Source organism: Aquarana catesbeiana, linkage group LG01 (genome assembly GCF_042186555.1).
Source record: "Aquarana catesbeiana isolate 2022-GZ linkage group LG01, ASM4218655v1, whole genome shotgun sequence".
NCBI classification, from domain to species: domain Eukaryota; kingdom Metazoa; phylum Chordata; class Amphibia; order Anura; family Ranidae; genus Aquarana; species Aquarana catesbeiana.
This window is the reverse complement of record NC_133324.1, coordinates 541,035,037-541,058,320: the sequence shown is the minus strand read 5'-3', so window position 1 is coordinate 541,058,320 and position 23,284 is coordinate 541,035,037. Positions and strand designations below refer to the sequence as shown.

Here is a 23,284-nt window from a genome sequence, read left to right as displayed (position 1 = left end):
AGGGAAATTTGCCTGGTACAAATCTGACGTCGGTGTACCGATAGCAGATTGCCCGCAAGTGCTTGGCTGTGACACACCTAATTCTACACTTTCATTCCAGGTTTCAGAGAGGACTGAAGGTATAGTGGGGTTGGAGTTTCCAGCTGATAAGGAGCAAGGAGAGGTCCGCTTTGTTCTTTGGTGTGGGTCTTTTAGGTACGCTTGCCAACGAACTGCATGGCAGGTCGACATATGTCTGGTCAAGCATGTGGTGCCCAAGCGGGTGATGTTTTGGCCACGCGAGATACGCTTGAGACATATGTTGCAAATAGCAGCAGTGGGATCTGATGCACTCATCTCAAAAAAGACCCACAGCAAAGAACTTTTGTAATAACGCGCAGAGACAGCAGCGCCCTGCACATGCGGAGCTCTGCGGTGCAATGCAGTCGGTGTGCTGCCCTTAAGCTGGCCCCTGGGGGGCATCCTGCCTCATTGGAGATGTGCCTCCTCCTCCTCCTCTCTCCTGTCAGGCACCCACGTGGAGTCAGTTACTTCCTCATCATTCCCTCCCTCCTCATCACTGGAGCAAACCTGGCAGTATGCTGCAGCTGGGGGAACATGACTGCCAGATTGCTGTCCTTCTTGGGCACCCCCTCTCTCTGGGCTCAAGTTACTGCCTTGCTCTAGCTGGGTACCATCATCGGAGCCTTCAAAATGCTGGGCATCCTCCTGGAGCATGTACCCAACACTGTGGTCAAACAGTTCGAGGGACTCCTCAGGAGGACATGGTGGGGCTAGGGAAGGAGTCACCGATGACATTGAGTCGAGGGAAGAGGCCGCTGCTTTGGTATAGTGGGGTTGGAGATCTCAGCTGATGAGGAGCAAGGAGAGGTCCTCTTTGTTCTTTGGTGTGGGTCTTTTAGATACGCTTGCCAACGAACTGCATGGCAGGTCAACAAATGTCTGGTCAAGCATGTGGTACCCAAGCGGGAGATGTTTTGACCACGCGAGATACGCTTGAGACATATGTTGCAAATAGCAGCGGTGCGATCTGATGCACTCGTCTCAAAAAGGCCCACACCAAAGAACTTTTTGAATAATGCGCAGAGACTGCAGCGCCCTGCACATGTGGAGCTTTGGGGTGTGATGCAGTCAATGTGCTGCCCTTAGGCTGGCCCCTGGAGGGCATCCTGCCTCGTTGGTGATGTGCCGCCTCCTCCTCCTCTCTCCTATCAGGCACCCACGTTGAGTCAGTGACCTCATCATCCCCTCCCTCCTCATCACTGGAGCAAACCTGGCAGTATGCTGCAGCAGGAGGAGCATGACTGCCAAATTGCTGTCCTTCTTGGGCACCTCCTCTGTCCGTGCTCATGTTACTGCCTTCATCAAGCTCAGTATCATCATCAGAGCCTTCCAAACGCTGGGCATCCTCCTGGAGCATGTACCCAACACTGTGGTCAAACAATTCAGGGGACTCCTCAGGAGGACATGGTGGGGCTAGGGAAGGAATGACTGATGCCATTGAGCCGGGGGAAGAGGCCACATTGGCAGCTGCTTTACCAAAGTACCCTGAGCCTGGGTGAGAAAGGATGAGGAGGATGAGGACGGCTTGGTCATCCACTATACTAAGTCTTCGGCATGTTGCGGCTCAACACGGCCAGCTGCCGAAAAAAGGACAAGCGTGTCCCACGGCCACGTGCTGATGAGGATGCACTGTGTCCACGACCAGCACTGTTGCCTCTAGACACAGAGCCTGCTTGACCTCTTTTATTGGCTTGTTACTGTCTGCCTCTCCTTGTTGGCCTTCCAGACATACTAATGGCCTGCAGTGAGATGTAGCTGCACAAAGCTGGGCTGTATATATATATACTGATTATACTGCAGCTAGCAGAATCAACTGCCTGCCTGTAGTATTGTTAGTATGAGAACACCAGCAATTGTCTTCAGGTAGCTTTAGTTGCACACTGTGCAGAGGACACAGTACACTAACTGTAAATACTACAGCCGCCTGCCTGTGGTATTAATAGGATCAGAAGAACACCAACAATTGTCTTCAGGTAGCTTTAGGTGCACACTGTGCAAAGAACACAGTACACTAACTGTAAAAACTGCAGCTGCCTGCCTGTGGTATTAATAGGATCAGAAGAACACCAGCAATTGTCTTCAGGTAGCTTTAGGTGCACACTGTGCAGAGGACACAGTACACTAACTGTAAAAACTGCAGCTGCCTGCCTGTGGTATTAATAGGATCAGAAGAACACCAGCAATTGTCTTCAGGTAGCTTTAGGTGCACACTGTGCAGAGGACACAGTACACTAACTGTAAATACTGCAGCTGCCTGCCTGTGGTATTAATAGGATCAGAAGAACACCAGCAATTGTCTTCAGGTAGCTTTAGGTGCACACCGTGCAGACGACACAGTACACTAACTGTAAATACTGCAGCTGCTTGCCTGTGGTACTAATAGGATCAGAAGAACACCAGCAATTGTCTTCAGGTAGCTTTAATTGCACACTGTGCAGAGGACACAGTACACTAACTGTAAATACTGCAGCTGCCTGCCTGTGGTATTAATAGGATCAGAACAACAGCAATTGTCTTCAGGTACACAGTACACTGTACACTGCAGTACACTACACTGCAGTACACTACAGTGCAGCTAACTGACTCGCCTGCCTGCTCTATCTAACTTAAATCAAATGACACTCTCTCTCTGTCTCTCTGTCTATCTCTCTCCGCCGCCGCTACACACTACACAAGGCCGCCACACAGGTGGTCTTATATAGTGTGGGGCATGTACTAAACCCCCTGAGCCATAATTGGCCAAAGCCACCCTGGCTTTGGCCAATTATGGCTCTCTGTACAGACGGCGCTGTGATTGGCCAAACACGCAGGTCATAGTGCATGCTTGGCCAATCATCAGCCAGCAATGCACTGCGATGCTGCATTGAATTATGGGCCGTGACGCGCCACTCAAATTTGGCCCAGCCCATAACGTTCATAACGTTTGCAATTCGACGAAAAACCGAACAGGCAATGTTCGAGTCAAACATGGGTTCGACTTGAACTCGAAGCTCATCCCTATTGAAGATATGCATTATTTTGATCACCATACTCTTAACTGAATAACTTTGTAGACTTTTCACTTTTTCTATGGACTTTTACACATTATTATCTCTGCATGATTGCATGGAATTTTTATGAATTTATGAATTATTGTAAATTTATTAGATCGTGTCACATATTGGTGTGAGACACTGGGGGTTATTTACTAAAGGCAAATCCACTTTGCACTGCAAGTGCACTTGAAGGTGCATTTGGAAGTAAAGTCACTGTAGATCAGAGGGGGATATGCAAGGAAAATAAAAAACAGCATTTTAGCTTGCGCATGATTGGATGATAAAATCAGCAGAGCTTCCACTCATTTCAGATCTACCCCTTAGATTTAGAGCGACTGCATTTCCAAGTGCGCTTTCAGTGCACTTTCAAGTGCACTAAAAGCCACCCACGAAAGTGCACTGAAAGCCACCCATGGATCCTAAAAGAATTGAGCTCTGTCATTTCAAAGCCATTGTTTCTAATTTTTAGGGACTCCTTAATGACTGGAATAGTACCACTGGATTGGCATAGGGCCAGTGTGGTGCCCATATTTAAAAAGGGATCAAAGTCTTTACCAAATAACTATAGACCTGTTAGTTTAACTTCTATAGTCGGGAAGATACTGGAGACTTTAATAAAAGACCACATGGTTCTTGCTGGAAAAAAATTTATTTAAGCAACAGACAGCATGGATTTATGAAAGGCAGAACAGCTAATGTGTAAGAAAAAGTCTACAGGCTTGGAAGGATCAGTTTGTATATGGATAGAAAACTGGCTAAAAGACAGAATTCAGAGAGTAGTGGTTAATGATTCTTACTCTGAATGGTCTAAGGTTATCAGTGGTGTACTCCAAGGTTCAGTGTTGGGACCCTTACTTTGTAATATCTTTATTAATGATATAGGGTCTGGGATTAAAAGTACCATTTCAGTGTTTGCAGATGACACCAAGCTATGCAGTGGAACAACGTCCTTACAAGATGTCTCCAACTTACAAGATGACCTCAGTGCACTGTTTAATTGCACAAATATGTGGCAAATGAGGTTTAATGTTGATAAATGTAAAGTTATGCACTTGGGAGCTAAGAATATGCATGCATCATACACACCAGGGGGAGTATAACTGGGGGAATCAATGGAGAAGGATCTGGGGGTTTTGGTAGATCATTAGCCTAATAATATGCAATGCCAAGCTGCAGTTTCCAAAGCGAACAAAGTCCTTTCTTGTATTAAGAGAGGTATGGACTCCAGAGAGAGAGATATCATTTTGCCCCTGTACAAATCATTTGTAAGACCTCATTTGGAATATGAAAGGATATCGGGGAATTGAAGAAAGTGCAATGAAGGCCAATCAAACTGATAAGAGGCATGGAGGAGCTCAGCTATGAGAAAAGATTAGAGGTAATGAATTTATTCTCTCTTGAGAAGAGGATATTAAGGGGGGATATGATCAACATGTACAGATACATAAGGGGTCAATATAATGAACTTGGTGTTGAGTTATTCACTTTAAGGTCATCACAGAGGACAAGGAGACACTCTTTAAGTGTCTAGAGGAAAAAATATTTTATCTCCAAATACGGAAAGGTTTCTTTACAGTAAGAGCTGTGAAAATGTGAAATAGACTCCCTCTACAGGTTGTTCTGGCCAGCTCAGTAGATTGCTTTTAAAAAAGGCCTGGTTTATTTCCTAAATGTACATAGTACAACTGGGTACTAACATTTATAGGTAAAGTTGATCCAGGCGATTGCCTCTCAGGTAATCAGGAAGAAATTTTTCTCCCCTGCTGTAAGCAAATTGGATCATGCTTTGCTGGGGTTTTTTGCCTTCGTCTGGATCAACTGTGGGTATAGGATTGTGTATATGGGATTGTATGATTTTTTTTTTTTTTATTGGTTGAACTAGATAAGATAAGATAAATACTTTCTTGTCATTGCAATGCAAATTACAATGAAATTCTATAAAAGCTCCACACATATGTAAACATATAGCATCCTCAGCATACACACATGTAAACAGTTTGCTCCCCCATATAAAAAGCCTAAAAAAAGAACCCCCTCCGCCGCAGCAAAGCCAGGTCACCTCCAGTTAAATAATATTATTCAAAATTACCGTTTAGAGCCTTGATAGGGGATGGGTCACTCACTATTTTGCCCGCCCTGCTGACACAAGGGGACTTGTTGTTTAATTTCGTTTATATAAATTAAACTACAGCCCACAACCTTCTGCATAGCCTTTGTTATTTTTTGCAGAGAAGCTTTTTCTGCTAGTGTGCAGTTGGGATACCAGGCTACAATACAACATGTCAGCACGCTCTCAATGGAGGAGTGATAGAAGGACTCTAAGATGTTTTTCCCTAGGCCATCTTTCCTGAGAAGTCTCAGGAGATATATAACTGTTTCTGTCACTTCTTGGTGACAGCTGTCATGTTTGATGACCAGGATACATTTTCTGAAATATTAATGCCTAAAAACATAAAAACAGATACCCGTTCTACCAATTCTCCTCTGAGGGTAAGTGGAAACATGTCAGTCTTACTCTTCCTAAAATCAATTCTTAATTCCTTGGTCTACCCAGTGTTTAAGGACAAATTGTTTGCCTCACACCTCTCTACTAGATTAGCCACCTCTTCCCTATAATGCTTCTCATCTCCTCTTGTGATGCAACCTACTATGGTGGTATCATCTGCGAATTTGATGATACTAATTGTAGAAAAGCAAGGAGTACAATCACAAGTGTATAGAGAGTAAAGAAGGGGGCTCAGTACACAACCCTGTGGTACACCTATGCTGACCACATGCTGGGAAGAAACATGCTTACCCAGTTTGACCACCCATGGGCAGTCTACCAGGAAGTCCTTTATCCAAGAGCAAAGGGAAGGGGGCAAATTCAGCTTCAACATCTTCTCCACCAATAGATCCGGGACAACGGTGTTGAAAGCCAAACTATAGTCAATAAACAACATTCTGACGTAATTGCCAGAGTGTTCCAGATGACTTAAAGCCACATGTAGTGTGCAAGAGCAATAACGTCTTCAGTGCTTCTATTGGCTCTGTACGCAAATTGATGAGGGTCAAAACTACCTGGTAACACTGCCTTAATGTGTTGTAAAACCAGACCCTCAAAGCACTTCATTATTACCGGGGTAAGTGCAATTGGCCTATAGTCCTTCAAACTATCTATATTTGTTTTTTTGGGTATCGGGGTAATAATAGTAGATTTCAAGCAGATGGAACTGTGGCCAATAATAATAATAGATTAAATATATTAGTAAAAACCCCTGCAAGTTGGTGGGCACAGGCCTTAACAACCCTCCCTGGGACCCCATCTGGACCCGCCGATTTCCTAACAATAATGGACTTAAATACCTGACGCACCTCGTGTTCCTGCACCACGGGTACAGCATCTCCCGTACGCAGGCTTAAAAGTTGTGTTTGCTGAAGTACTGCTACTTCAAAACGTGAAAAAAGGCTGTTTAATTCCTAAGCCAGTTGAATATTAATGTTTATACCCTGCTGAGTGTTCTCTTTATGATTTAGGATATGTTGTATCCCTTTCCAACTTCACGTGCATAATTTCCTCTAAAAATATTCTTCAATTTCATTTTTATAAATGAATTTGGCCTTTTTTATGCCCTTCTTTAGATTAGCTCTAGCAACACTATACTTAACCTTATCCCCATTCCTAAAGGCACTATTACATTCTCTCAAAAGACAACGTACTCTCTTGGTCATCCAGGGTTTCTGGAAAAACCTTGATATGCTTCCTTTCTGTAACGATGTCTACACAAGTACTGTTTTAGTGTACATGTGTAGGTTATGTTCAAAAATTTCCCAGTTGGTCCTCTCAAAGCAGTCCTGTAACCGCTCAAGAGAGCCATCTGGCCGAATTCTTATCTTCTTGCTCTCCGGAGCAGTTCTCTGCCTAATTGGAATGTACAGTGGAATAAGAAAAAGGTATATGTGATCTGAATGACTATATGATATGAGTAAACCATATCATGATGGACTTGTGTCTTTTTTCAACACGACTAACTATGTAACTATGTCTGTAAGAATTGACTATCCTGTCACACTACTTGTAATGGTTGCAAGAAACTTTGAATGAAAATGTATTTTATTTTTTTATAAAAATAAAAAATGGTTGTGAAGTCTGACCTATAATAAAAATGATTATTAGCTTTTTAAATACTACTTTTCTAAGCATACCATTGTATTCTTTTTACAGAGTCGAATCCGTAGGATGTGGAATGACACCGTTAGAAAACAGTCTGAGTCTTCCTTTATTACTGGAGAAATAAACAGTTCGGCTTCTCTCAACCGAGGTAAATATGCTTACTCTCACTTTCAATTTATTTAACTATCTACATCTAATGCATAGAACTGTGAAAATGAACAATTTTCTCTACATAATGGTTTAAACAGGATGATTGTTGTATCATGAATGCACTACATTTTAAATAAATATACTATAGTTTAGGATTTATTTACTAAAGAAATAAATGCTTCACATGCTCACTGAAGCTATATTCACTCATCCAAACATAGGAAAATGTTTGTTCAAATTCCCCTGCACATATTTGGTATCCAAAACTTACTCCCTTAGTACATCAGCCTCACAGAGTGCATTTATTTTGGGCAAGGTTGATATGTTTTTTGCATTACACAACCAATTGCAGCACACGTATTATCTGTACAAAATATCAGCTAGATCCCATATACATACATACAGCATTTGTAGATGAAGCTATGCTAGTGTTTTTCCAAATAGTCAGAAATTGCCAATCTTAAGCTTAACTAATCGGCTCACTAAAAAGTAAATAATTGGAAAACAAATAGTGATGAGATAATAATTAAAGTAGGTAGTATAGTTTGTCCTAACTTTTCTGGATATATGGCAGGGTATCCTTTACTTTTCCACTTTCAACTGACAATTTTCAGCAGGAAGAACAAGAGAATTCCTAGAATAAGGTAAGAGGGATTATCACAGTGCAGTATTTATTGTAATGTGAAAGTACACAATCCCAGAGTACTAAGTGTCATTATTGTAGGAACACTTTTGTGTCAGCCTTCTATCATTTGCTAAAAAAGACCTACAGGTAATAACAAAAATGTCATAAACATTCAATCATTATTTGCAATATAAGAGTCACAGGATGTTCTTTATAAGAGTCACAAACAAACTTTTTACTGGCATTTTCTTAGCTTAAAGGTAACCTATAAGGACAGAAATAAACAAGCTGCTATTTGTGACATGTTTTAAAAGATGAAGAAAATAGACAGAAATAAGAGTCAAATATCAATATAACCTTTATGACTAAATATCCCCAAGCCCAATCATGATTGTTTCTTTTTAAAGTGAACCTTGGTTCATTACCTAGACTGTTATGTCACTGACACATGCAGCTGATGTATCTAAAAAGTCTGACATCTGTTCCAGCATGCTTGGAATAGTATTACGGTAGGTAGTAAAGTCTGGATCTTTATGACCGCTCTGGAAACTTTACCTTTGAAAGCAAGCCAACAATGACCATTTTTCTGTTCTCATGGGTTCACTTTTAGAGAACCAGTCATGGTTGAGTTTGGGAATATTTATTCCCTAATAATTATAACTGTGCAAGGCTTTTTCTGAAAAATAAATATTAGTCACATAGTTAAGTCTAATTGATTTATAAGAGTTTGACTATTTATATTAAGACTCAGGGGTTATAGTTCACCTTTCTCACTTTCTCCCAGCTTCTGAGTGTGCAAAAAGGACTACAGAAGCCTTCAGATTAAGATGATCTTTTTCTAAACCTTATAAAGGGGTACAGGTGCAGCGCTTAAACATCAATTAAATAGTACAATAGTCCATAGACAAAAAGTCCACAGGAAATAGCCTGAAGGAGGCTTGTGAGGTAAAGTGCAGCTACAAAGTACACATGTGAGGAATCCACCGCGGACACCCAAACACACTGCCTCTTGCCCTTCACTTAGACCCTCATTACAAAGGTCAAAAACGCATGGGCAGCAGTCAGGTATGACATCAGTCTTTATGTAGTTTAGCAGATATTCCGATTGTATTATCTGAACCCTCCTCTTAGACCCTCCTTACATGGGCAGCAGTCAGGTATAACATCAGTCTTATTAAAGGCGGATGGATATACAGTGATGCACCTGTACCCCTTTTTTTACAATTTGTTGATCTTTCATCAATATTGTGCAAGCAGCTAAACTTAGTGCTTTTGTTATTTTCCTTACTAAGTGCAGCAGACATTTTATCATAGTTATCTAAGGTGCTGTGTATTACTAACAATTGCCATGGGGGTTATTCTTTAATACAAGACTTTTTGTACATCTTGTTCATTAACCACTTGCTGCCCAGGCCTTTTCTGGAACCTTTTGTTTACAAGTTTAAATTAGTATTCTTTGCTCGAAAATTACTTAGATCCCCAAAACATTATATATATTTTTTAGCAGAGACCCTAGAGAATAAAATGACGATTGTTGCAATATTTTATGTTACACTGTATTTGCATAGCGGTCTTTCAAACACAATTTTTTTGGGAAAAATGCACTTCACCGTATGAAGCCTAAATGGAATACTCCCAGGACATTGCCAAGTACTCCCAGGACGTTGCTAAGTGAGGCGTAGTTGTCACTGCTCTCCTTCACCATCACAGGAGTGAGCTTTCTCTCTGATTCAAACCCCCTCACATGCTTTTTCTATCCCCTAATGCAGTAGCTCTGAGCTCAGCATTTGATAGCTCATTCCTGGGATGGTGGAGGTGAGCAGTGATGACTAGGCCTCATTTAGCAACATCCTGGGAGTACTTGGCAACATCCTGGGAGTATTCCAGTCAGGCTTCATAAGGTATGTAAATGGCCTGCTCCTATAGCAAGGGCTTCATTCAACTTTAGTCAGAGCTGCACAGTTTGTTTTTATCTACAGATGCCCCTTATCTGCATAGGCAGTTTTGTTGTAAAGGTGAACTATCCCTTTAAGGAACACATGATTTAATTACTGTTAAGACAGTTGGGTTATAATACTTCCTTTAGAAGGTTTTAGACACTAGCATACAAAAAATCTTAAAATAGTCACTAAAGGCAAAACTTTTTTTTTTTCATTTTGGATGGAGTTAGGGAGCATTATAACCCCTGTCAGATTTTTTTGTATCCAACTTGGGGAATATTCCTTCACTTACTGTCCCATAGCCAAAACAGGAAGTGAGAGGAAATCTTTACAAAGTGGGGGAATCCTGGCATGTCACCAGAACTGATGTCCCCATTGGAAGATTTCCCAAAATTTGGGATTTTCTTTTCATGCACACTGGATGTTTTTACAGCTGCTGGTTTTGGCTTCAGATGTTTTTTTTCTGCAGCCAATAAACTCCCTAGCATGTTACCTACTATGTAACTATGTAACTATGTTATTCTATATATCTATGCACACAGGCTGTTATCAGTGTTTTTTGGCCGGGGGGCGTTTTCTGGCTGGAAAAAACCCCCCAGAACTAGTGGGTTTTAAAAGGAGTTTTTCAGCTGTAAAAACGCTCTAAGGCCTCATACACACTGTTCTGAAAATACCAGTAGCGTTAGCTGTAGAAAGCTGTAGCTGCAGAATGAGTTTTTCAGCATTTTTGCAGTAGCGTTTTTCAGCTGTAGTGTTTTTTATCTTTTTTTAGCACATCTATACTCCCACAAAAACGTATGGCTCAAAAACGCTGATAAACGCCATATAGCTGCGTTTTTCTGCATTTTTCAGCATTTTTAGGCTTTTATCAGAGTTGGAGCATTTTTACAGCTGAAAACTCCTCTTAAAACCCACTAGTTCTGGGGTTTTTTTCCAGCCAGAATACGCCCCTGCCAAAAAAGGCTGATAACAGCCTATGTGTGCATTCACACATAAGGATAACAAGCTGGGGAGTTTACTGGCTGTCGAAAAAAAAAAACGCCTGAAGCCAAAAACAGCAACTGTAAAAACATCTAGTGTGCATGAGGCCTAACTCTGATAAAAGCCTAAAACGCTAAAAAATGCAGCTATTCAGCATTTATTAGCATTTTTGAGCCATAAGCTTTTGTGGGAGTATAGTTTTGCTACAAAAATGCTACAGCTAAAAAACGCTGAAAAACGCTACTGCAAAAACGCTGAAAAACTCACTCTACAGCTACAACTTTCTACAGCTAATGCCACTGGTGTTTTTATAATGTCCAGTGTGCATGAGGCACTTTCACCTTTAACGATAAGGGTAACAGGACATTTTGCCTTTAGTGACACTTTAAGCCAGCCTCTGTATAATCACGTCTTCAACCATCATACCTTAAATTGTCTGAGGAAGTATGCTGAAGAAAACCCTTCTTATATTTTACCATTTTTCCTCCTATCAACATTTTCAAAACTTTGTGGATGTATTTTTCGCTCTAATTGAAATATAAAATGCTTATTGATCTGCTCTCTATGCAGCTAAATTGGCTTTACCTCAACACTGCTTTAGAGGCCATATCTAGACCATGCAGGACCTAAGATTGTGGACCCTGCCTGAAGTGTCACATCCGTGCACTGGGTTCTACCAGTGGTACTTTCCAGGTCTATAGTGTACTGCATTCGTTAGCCAAAGGGTACTCTCCAGGTCCAAACTTAGGTGGGACCCAGTCTCTGCAGACTCACTCTGTGGCTACCCACACCCATGGATGAGGCAAAGGTAAATTAAGGGTCTTTCGGGCACTGGGCTCTGCCTGTGGCGCTTTCCAGATTTCGTGTAATTATGGCAGCTACAGAGCAATCTTCAGTTTCAAAGCAGTGGTACAGCCTCTGATGCAAACCAGTCTCTGAACAGTTATTCTGTGATTTGTGAGTAGGCTTATGGATGGAGCAAAGATAAATTAAGTGTCCCTTGGAAACTGGGCTCTGCCTCTGGTGCTTTCTAGACCTTTGTGTACTGTGTCAGATACTCTGTTTTCAGAGCAGTGGTACAGCCTCTGGTGTAACCCAGCCTCTGAGAACTCCCTGTGTAAGTATGTCTCTAATGGTGGTAAAAATAGCCTGGTATGACAGTTAAGCTCTGATCTTGGGATTATGTCACCTTGCAGACCTGCGTGTATTGTCAGCTGCTGTTATGTTACACTGTGTGATTTTATTATCATTTATCGGCGCTCGTAACTTGGTTTATCATTGCTCTGTATCTTTAAGTTATGTTCTCCTGTCTAAGCTGAGCTCTTTCTCTCACCGTACTTCTGTATACTACTTCCCCTCTCTCTCTCTAGAATCATTCCATCCACTGTATCCTGTCATGGTGTAGACCTCTTTCCATGTGGTTTACAACATTTTTCTACCTATGAGTATCCTTCATTAAACGGAGCATTCAAAAGGCTTCATTGTCTGTCTCCTCAACATGCAAATGTATTCATTGAGTTAAACTGTCTGAATTTATGCAAGGAATAAATAGATCACCAGGTTGTATAAGCCCTATATTTCGCTGGAGATAAAGTTTATGGCCTTGTAGTTGAGTCAGAACAGTAGAAAAATTGAGTTTCACAGCTTAATTACAATATTTCTGGGTGACAGTAAAAAATTGCACAATTGCAGTAATACAGCTACAATCACATCATGGGTGACAGTACTAATACAGACAAGATTTACTGCTCTCATTGCAAGGAAGAACAAGAGAGCAGCACGTGTAAGCCTCATAACCTAAGTTCAGGCTGCATTGTTTTTATATTACAGCACACACAGCTACAGCTAGCCTGCTTGCCTTTTACTCAGTCATTATCTGCCTGTGTCAGCATGAGTTACAAAGACTCCCTCTCACACACAGAAGAGCAAGACACTGAGCCAGCTGAGTTACCCAAACACTCTCAAACCAACTGGGAAAGTAATGGAGAATTATGAAGCTTTAAGAACTGAACTGACAATTAGCCTGAAGTTATTATGGTAAAAGGTTGTTACTTAATCTAATACACTGTCTGTTGAACGTGAACTACTGCCACTAGAGGGCACCAATAAACAACTTTCTGCCTCATATGAGCTTTATCAGCTTACCAGTAAGTAGGCTTAGGCTTATTAACGTTTTACAAAGTATGAAAACGGAAGATTCACTAGAGGAATTAAACAGCTTCCAGGTTCTTAATCTAGAAAGAGATGGTTTTATCCAGCAAACCAAATTAAAGGCAGAAGCAAAGATAGCGCTGCTACAGGACACTGCAGCTCACAGATCCGTTTACACCAGACATTCTAAAAAGTCCTCTAAATCCTATGGTTCAAGACACTCAACATTCAGTGTGCGACTTAATAATGCCCGCAGGGAAGCGGAAGCCAGCAAGGTGCAGGTTGCATACGAAGAAAAGATGGAAAATCAGACAGCATGTCAAAGAGCAGAGTTGGAAACTTGGTCAGCGCGTCAAAGAGCAGAGTTGGAAACTCAGAGAGCAGCAATAGAAATCTTAAACAAACAGTGTAAACATGATGCAGCTATGGCAAAGCTAAGGGTCCTAGAGAAAGCTATCAGTGCAGACGAAGGTGCAAGTGAGAAAGACAGCATCAACCTAAACATAGTAGATATGGAAGATCCCCTCAAACGCACTAAAGACTATGTCCTAAGGCACTGCAGTGTACACTCCATCGTCTCCAATGCTCCTGACAACATAGAGACTTCTTCACAGCCTCAAGTTAAAGAGGTTCCAGCAACTTCCTGCATGCAAAATAACTCCAGTGCCTTTCCTGCCTGCTTATCTAACCTATCTTCGTACGTCATAGAGCATCAGAGCAAGTTGCAAGCAAGCCATCAATCTCTTGTAATCACTACAGCCTCAAAGCAAAGTACCATTGGAACATTTCCCTGTGTCCTTTAACAACAATGTCAAAGATAGCGTAATCAGCACCGTTCAGCACACAACATATTGCATGAAGGCAGAGACAACTGAGACAGCAGAGTATGTGAGGTACATACCTCGCAGAGAGCTCACAAAGACTGGTGTCACAAGTTTTGATGACCAACCTGAGAACTACAGAAGTTGGAAATGTGCTTTCAGAACTGCGATCAGTGATCTTGGCATTATGGCTGCTGAAGAATTGGATCTGCTGATTAGATGGCTTGGTCCTCTATCTGCTGCATGTGTGAAGCCATTAAGATCAGTTTTCATGGACAATCTTACAGCAATATAATATAAAAGTGGATTGCGCTAACTTCGGTGTATGATACCACTGCTGAAATATGCAAAAATAGGATATCTATCCTATGCAGCATGCTTTTCTGTATCAATTAATATTGTGTCAAAAATTTACTGTCCACTTAGTGTTTACTAGTGACTAAATAATATTACAAAAAACTGTTTAAAGGGCTAGTGCTAAAAAAAAATAAAATATGACAAATATTAAAAAATTTACAATGTGCCAATATTGCTTAGTGACCATCAAATATCACATACCAACATGTATATATACTGCATGCTGCAAAAAATGTCCTCAGCATGTGCAAAAACACTACAGCCCACTAGATGTCCTCAGTGGGTAATTACTTTTGTGCAATAACGTTAGGTGCTACCAAAAGCTATTTAAAGAATTATTAATACTTCCTGATGATGCAAATTACATTACGAAACGCGTAGAAGCTGCTGGGAACTTTGTCATCACTTCCGGTTGAACGAGAGTGAGGCCTGGAATGCATGACGCTGTGAGGAGACACAGTAACGGAGGGGAAACAAACTGAGACACCGCTTTTCATATACACTTCTGGATTTGCTTGGTGCCAGCTTAAGGGCACCATAACATGTGAGTTTAACCATGTTTTTAACCTTTTTAATAAAATGAAATTACATACTATACCATGATGGCTATCCATATGTCTTTATGAGCACTGAACAGAGCAAGTGATACTAATACATCGCTTGGAAAGGCTGCTATTGGACCCATCACAAACGGATTGGTTATCCTTAATGAGCCAAAGGCGTTTATTCTTATTACATCTGGTGAGTGGCCATTGCATGAGGTGGTGGTAAAGTCACGATAAGTGGTGAATTAGGAGCACAATATACTGAAAAGGAACGTCATTGCACAGAAGTGATCACTCACTGAAGACATCCAGTGTACTGTGGTGTTTCTGCAAATGTCAAGGACATATATTTATATTTTTTTATATTTTTTTGCACTATGCAGTACATATGCATCTTGATATGTGATATTTTCTTAGTAATATTGCACATTGTTTAGTATTAATAATTTTTTTAATAGTTTTTAAATAGCTTTTAGTAGCACCTAGTGTAATTACCCACTGAGGATATCTAATGGGCTGTAGTGTTTTTGCACATGCTGAGGACATTTTTTGGAGCATATAGTACATATGCATGTTGATATGTGATATTTGATGGTCACTAAGCAATATTGGCACATTGCACATTTTTTAATATTTGTCATATTTTAAATTTTTTAGCACTTTAAACAGTTTTTGGAATATTATTTTGTCACTAGTAAACACTAAGTGGACAGTATATTTTTGACACAATATTAATTGATACAGAAAAGCATGCTACATAGGATAGATATCCTATTTTTGCATAGTTCAGCAGTGGTATCATACACAGAAGTTAGCACAATCCACTTTTATATTATATTTATACTCTATCATTTTTGTGTAGGCTTACTGATTGCAGCAAACTAGTATATTTTTAGTTTTGCGCCGGTAGCACATCTGGTTGGATTACATACAAATCTTACAGGAGGCCTCACTGCTGCATGGGATCTACTAGAGCAAAGTTATGGCAGTCCAAAAGCTATAGAAAGTGCTTTGTTCATGTGTCTGGAAACTTTCCCAAAGATATCTGGTAAGGACAACAAGGAGTTCCAGAGATTGAGTGACCTTCTCCTTGAGATTCAGCTAGCCAAAACTATACTCAAAACTACCTGGACCCAGTTACCTGGACACTGCCAGAGGGGTAAACCCAATCGTCTCCAATCTCCTGTATGGTTTGCAAGAAAAATAGTCTGCACTAGTCAATATACAAAAAAGAGGACAAGGTTTCCTTTCCGCCATTCTCTTTCTTCTGCAAATTCAGGAAAATTGCAGAGATCAAAAACGATCCAAGTTTTTCCTATGGTGAGTACAGTCTTCTTTCACTCTTTCCTAAGAGTACCAGTCTTCAGGGCAACTATAAAAACTGTAGAGGCCCAGTATCCATGAAAAAGACTGACAACTTTCCCACTCTTACCACAGTTGTGGCCGCAAACAGAGTAGGAAGATTGAAAAACCTAACTGAGAATGTTCCATTCACAAGAAGCCACACCCCCTCAAAAAATGTATTGGCTTTAAGAAAAGGCCTCTTGAAGAGCGTAAGGAGCTTTTAAAAATATTTGGGGTATGTTTCAGGTGTTGTGCTTCTACTGAACATTTTGCTAAGGACTGTAATATGCCCATCAAGTACATAGAGTGTGGCTCTGAAGAGCATGTGCAAGCCCTCCATCCCCTTGATCCCAACCCTGCACAACCTGCAAACTCTCCTCCCAGGTCCAAAGCATGGCGGGGAGAATACAGATCAAGGATAATTGCAGGACACTTTCTTTATTCTGCACTGTAGTTTGTGGAGAAGACTGCTGTGATATGTCCTGTGCTAAAATATAATTGATGAACATATACCACAAGGATCAACAAAAAAAAACTCTAAAGGCCTATGCTATCTTAGATGATCAGAGGAATAAATCACTTGCAAAATCCGAACTATTTGACCTTTTTTAAATAAAAGGTGAAGTTCATCCTTACACCTTGGGTACTTGTAGTGGAACTTCAGAGGTTTCTGAAAGAAGAGCTTGAGGATTCATGGCATCTTCTCTCAAAGGTAACCTGCAATTACCCCTACCTACACTTGTTGAGTGCAATCAGATACCTGCTAACAGGGAAGAAATCCATACTCCAGCTGCTGCCTTCCATCACCCTCACCTGAAGGTAATAGCAAATGTGATACTGCTTTTTGACAAAGATGCTCAAATCCTTCTTCTGTTAGGAAGAGGCTTACTAAGAGTTCACAAGGTACACAGACAAGTCAGGGGACCCCCAGATGCCCCATTTGCCCAGAGCATGGATCTAGGTTGGCCCATCATAGGCAATGTCTGTATAGGCAAATAAAGAGACCTATCAACATTTTGTCATTCAAGACAAATGTTCTGCCAAATGGCCGGAAACACTTACCTTGAGCCATGCCCACATCACTACTGGGTGAAAGAGAAGATAGCCAGTTGCGAATGGCAACATGGTATCTCAGGTAACACAAGACCTTTCTCCATGGTGATGACCTTGGCTCTACAGTGTAATGCAACCAGTGAAGATGATATACTGGCTCTTTCAATGGAAGACAAAGAGTTTATTAAAGTATTGGACAATGATTTCTTTCAAGACGACTCCAATAATTGGGTAGCACCCCTACCTTTTCGTCTACCAAGATTGCCCAACAGCTTGCAGCAGGCCATCAGTAGATTCTCCTCCTTAAAGTGGATGTAAACCCAATGTAATCCTTTCTAAACTACTGCCATAGGGGTTATCTATAAGGATATACATGCCTCCTGCATGTATCTTTACCTGTCAAATGTCTCCCCTCTGTCTGTTATGAGACCCGAATAACTGCAGATTCTGTGGCTGGGTCTGTTGTCTGGAGCTTGGTGGGTGGAGTCGTGATGTCAGTAGACTCCCCGCCCACCTCCACACTCCCCTTGTCAATATGCCCCTTGTCAATATGCATTTTCTCCTGTGTATTTCTTACAATGAACTTCTGCTATGATCTCTAACATCCAGTGAAAAGACAGGAAAGTAACCACATGACTTCAGCATGCCAAATCATGCTGAGGTGTGGAACAGCCAATGCTTGCAGAGTTGCTGAAGGAGTGGGGGTGGGAATTAAAAAATAATGCATGTCTTAGGCTAGTGCACGAGATACAGTTGCAATAAAAAGTATGTGAACCCTTTTGGAATGATATGGATTTCTGCACAAATTGGTCATAAAATGTGATCTGATCTTCATCTAAGTCACAACAATAGACAATCACAGTCTGCTTAAACTAATAACACACACAGAATTAAATGTTACCATGTTTTTATTGAACACACCATGTAAACATTCACAGTGCAGGTGCATGTGAACCCTTGGATTTAATAACTGGTTGAACCTCCTTTGGCAGCAATAACTTCAACCAAACGTTTCCTGTAGTTGCAGATCAGACGTGCACAATGGTCAGGAGCAATTCTTGACCATTCCTCTTTACAGAACTGTTTCAGTTCAGCAATATTCTTGGGATGTCAGGTGTGAATCGCTTTCTTGAGGTCATGCCACAGCATCTCAATTAGGTTGAGGTCAGGACTCTGACTGGGCCACTCCAGAAGGCGTATTTTCTTCTGTTTAAGCCATTCTGTTGTTGATTTACTTCTATGCTTTGGGTCGTTGTCCTGTTGCAACACCCATCTTCTGTTGAGCTTCAGCTGGTGGACAGATGGCCTTAAGTTCTCCTGCAAAATGTCTTGATAAACTTGGGAATTCATTTTTCCTTCGATGATAGCTATCCGTCTAGGCCCTGATGCAGCAAAGCACCCCAAACCATTATGCCCCCACCACCATACTTCACAGTTGGGAAGAGGTTTTGATGTTGGCGTGCTTCTTCCAAACAACTCAACTTTGGTTTCATCTGTCCACAGAATATTTTGCCAGCACTGCTGTGGAAAATCCAGGTGCTCTTGTGCAAAATGTAAACGTGCAGCAATGTTTTTTTGGACAGCAGTGGCTTCCTCTGTGGTATCCTCCCATGAAATCCATTCTTGTTTAGTGTTTTACGTATCGTATATTCGCTAACAGGGATGTTAGCATATGCCAGAGACTTTTGTAAGTCTTTAGCTGACACTCTAGGATTCTTCTTCACGTTATTGAGCAGTCTGCGCTGTGCTCTTGCAGTCATCTTTACAGGACACCCACTCCTAGGAAGAGTAGCAGCAGTGCTGAACTTTCTCCATTTATAGACAATTTGTCTTACCGTGGACTGATGAACAGGAAGGCTTTTGGAGATACTTTTATAACCCTTTCCAGCTTTAATCGTAGGTCTTCTGAGACCTCTTTTGTGCGAGGCATCATTCACATCAGGCAATGCTTCTTGTGAAAAGCAAACCCAGAACTGGTGTGTGTTTTTTATAGGGCAGGGCAGCTGTAACCAACACCTCCAATCTCATCTCATTGATTGGACTCCAGTTGGCTGACACCTCACTCCAATTAGCTTTTGGAGAGCTTTAGTCGAGGGGTTCACATACTTTTTCCACCTGCACTGTGAATGTTTACATGGTGTGTTCAATATAAACAAGGTAACATTTAATTCTTTGTGTGTTTTTAGTTTAGGCAGACTGTGATTGTCTATTGTTGTGACTTAGATGAATAACCAATTTGTGCAGAAATCCATATAATTCCAAAAGGGTTCACATACTTTTTATTGCAACTGTATGTAAATCACCTGTCACTCACAGCAAGGGGGAGGATTTGACAAAGTTTTTCTCTTTTTGTCAAGTTTTATCTCACTGAACAATAAAAGAGGATTGCTCAGAGCTGGATTAACTCTTTTTGTGGCAAGACTGGGCTCAAATGATAGGAAATCTTATACTCTACATTATGACATAAAAAAAAAAAAAGTTTTGGGGTTTACATCCACTTTAAAGTGCAATTTAAGCAGGAAACCAGAGATGCAAAAGCACTTTGTGGGCTTTATGCAAAATATATTTGACAGAGACCATACAGAGCCTGCAACCCCACTAAAGGAGGAAGACAAATTCTGGTATCTTGCATCCTTTTGTGTATATATCACCCATGCAAACCAGACAAAATCAGAGTTCTCTTTGATTCCAGTGCTCAGCATGAAGGTGTTTCTCTGAACAACATGTTCCTTACCGGGCCCAACTTGAACTACAGTCTAATAGGAGTCTTGATGATCTTCAGACAAGAGCCTGTAGCAGTAATGGCTGACATTCAACACGTTTAACTGCTTCATTGTCAGAGAAGACAATTGAAACTACCTCAGGTTTCTATGGCACAAAGACAATGACATCAACAAGGAAGTAATAGATTATCAATTGAAGGTACACGTCTTTGGTAACAGTCCTTCCGCTGCAGTGGCAACTTATGGGCTAAGGAGAAAGTTTCAGGCTAGAGAAGAATATGGATGCTCACCAATTTGTTGGAAAAAAATCTGCATTGACGACGCACTCAAGTCCTTTCCAACCACTAAAGAAGCAATCAATCTTCTCACCAGAACAAAGGAGATGCTGTCTGTAGCAAACCTTAGACTTCACAAGATTATATCTAACAGCCAGGACCTTATGAATGCCTTTCACTCTGAGGACTATGCTACTAGTCTAAAAAACCTTGATTTAGGTACAGATGTGCCTCCTGTACAACGAAGTTGTTGTGGAACATCAAACAAGACACATTCACCTTCCAAATGTCAACTTGTGACAAACCCTTCACTAAGAGAGGAGTCTTGTCAGTGGTGAACAGCATCTATGATCCACTGGGTTTCATTGCTCCAGTTTCCATTCAAGGTTGGATTCTGCTAAGACAGTTATCTACTGAGAACATGGACTGGGATACTCCTTTACCTAGTGAGAAACCACACAAGTGGGAAAGGTGGAGATATTCTTTGAGGTCACTAGAAAAATTTCAAATCTCACGTTGCTATGTTCCAGTTTCTATTTCAACTGCTGGTCGGAGATATATTCATATTTTCTCTGATACATTAGTTGAAGCGATTGCTGTAGTAGCCTATTTAAAGAACACTGAAAATAATGGAGAATCGCACTGTAGTTTTTTCTAGGCAAGGCAAAACTCACTCCCAAACCTGCACATACCATACCAAGACTTGAACTCTGTGCAGCTGTGCTTACAGCAGATATTGCATGCACAGGAGAGGTAATTATCCATTGTGTGCAACAAGAGGTGTATCAGGAGGAATTTTGGGAGAATCAGAAATGGAACCGAATTGTCTAAAAACACTTCACTCTTCAATCTAAGCCCTGTAGTTGATGCCAAGTGTTGGCAGCCATATAGGGAAATCTGACCTATACAGCAAAGAACAGAATCCTATAATCATACCAGGTCAACAGCATGTTACTACTCTTCTCGTTCGTCACCACCATGAAGGAGTGCAACACCAAGGCCGTCAGTTTACAGAAGGTGCCATCAGGTCAGCTGGCTTGTGGGTATGAAAAGGTGTGTCTCCTCCCTGCTCTTCAGGTATGTCAAGTGTCAGAAGTTAAGAGGAAGATATCAACAGCAACAAATGGCAAGTCTTCCAGCTGATCGCCTATGTACAGACCCACCTTTCACCTATGTTGGAAATCTCATCCTTCTAAAGGACTAGGACATTTTGTCAGAATGAATGGCCTATGGGTCTGATTACTAACGCTATGCCCAGTGATGATAACAATGCCCGGAAGGTAGAAGTCAAGGTAACCAAGGGAGGATGGACACGAACCTTTACTCGACCAATTATAGAGTTAGTACTCCTTTTGCCAGGTGAATGACTTTTGCCAGGACTAGCCATGCTATTGGCACGGTGGGGAGTACATTGCTGCCAACTACAGGTTCTACTTGGAACTTTGGCATTCTCCTTAGATGTCCTATGTCAGATGTCTCACTATTTATTGTTTGTTCAGCAGCCTATAGGGACCTAGTCACAGACATTAACCCCCTTGCGTTGAAGTGGTTTAAGTGTAACCTTTCTGGGTAATGTCTCACTTTATATTGTTTGTACAGCAGACTGTAGAGATCACCTGCTGCTTTGTGGTAGTTTGTGAAGAGGACATTATCGGTAATGTCTTCTGTGAACTGTTTTCACAGTAGCCTGTGGTGACCTGATCCTGCATGGCCATTAACCCTATGGCTCTGCAGTGATCTTTAAATATCCGTTCAATCTCACTTGTATACTATTTGTACAGCAGCTTTTGGTAACCTAGTCATGCAAGGCTGTTGACCCCTGCTGCTCTACAGTTGGTCTGTGCGTGACCCTGGTTGGTCTGTCTCACTAGTATACTGTTTGCACAGTAGCCTATAGTGCATTTGTCACCAGTGGTATCCCTGAGTATCCCTTCCTGATAATGTCTCACTTGCACACTGTCAGTGGCCTAGTCACAACAGCTATTGTTGCTCTTTTCTTGTAGTGGGCCCATAAGTGCCCCTTTTGGATACGGTGTTGCTTACATACTTTTTTTTTGTATGTCGAGCCATGAACATCCTGAGCCATGTGTTGGTTATCAATGATGGTATTATTCAACTTGCACTCTGTTTGTATGATGATTTGAGTTGACCTAGTCACACCAGGCCATTAACCCCATCTGCTCAGCAGTTGGTCACCTTTTGCTGCTCTGACTCACCACCAGTGCCCTTCTATAACCTTAGGTCTTCCCTTGTATTAGGGCCTTCATTCCCACACAGCCATCTATCCCTCTTGCTGGGTCATGAGTTCACCTTGCCGGTGCAGTCTCATTTTTACATATACTGTGTGTGTGTGTATATATATATATATATATATATATATATATATATATATATTTTTTTTTTTTTATTTATTTATTTCAGGTAGCGCCATCAATTTACGCAGCGCTTTACATATACATTGTACATTCACATCAGTCCCTACCCTCAAGGGGCTTACAATCTAAGGTCCCTAACTCATACATACTAGGGACAATTTAGACAGGATCCAATTAATCTACCAGCATGTCTTTGGAGTGTGGGAGAAAACCGGAGTACCCGGAGGAAACCCACGCAGGCACAGGAAGAACATGCAAACTCCAAGCAGGTAGTGTCATGGTTGGGATTCGAACCAGTGACCCTTCTTACTGCTAGGCGAGAGTGCTACCACTACACCACTGTGATATATATATATATATATATATATATATATATATATATATATATATATATATATATATATATATATATATATATATATATATATATATATATATATATATATATATATATATATATATATATATATATATATATATATTACAGTTGTGCTCATAAGTTTACATACCCTGGCAGAATTCTTGGCCATTTTTCAGAGAATATGAATGATAACACAAAAACATTCCTTTCACTCACAGTTAGTGTTTGGCTGAAGTAATTTATTATCAATCAACTGTGTTTACTCTTTTTAAATCATAATGTCAACAGAAACTACCCAAATGACCCTGATCAAAAGTTTACATACCCTGTTG

General features: G+C 41.0%; 1 protein-coding gene across 13 annotated transcripts in view; it reads left to right on the top strand.

The window, feature by feature from the left end:
* ADGRL3 (adhesion G protein-coupled receptor L3) overlaps positions 1-23,284 on the top strand; it is a 1,522,275-nt gene that overhangs the window by 1,252,816 nt on the left and 246,175 nt on the right. For all 13 annotated transcript variants that reach the window (XM_073595048.1, XM_073595046.1, XM_073595028.1 and 10 more), the window contains one exon: positions 7,303-7,399. In XM_073595048.1, the coding sequence (XP_073451149.1) occupies positions 7,303-7,399 (97 nt within the window). The remainder of the gene's footprint in view (positions 1-7,302; positions 7,400-23,284) is intronic.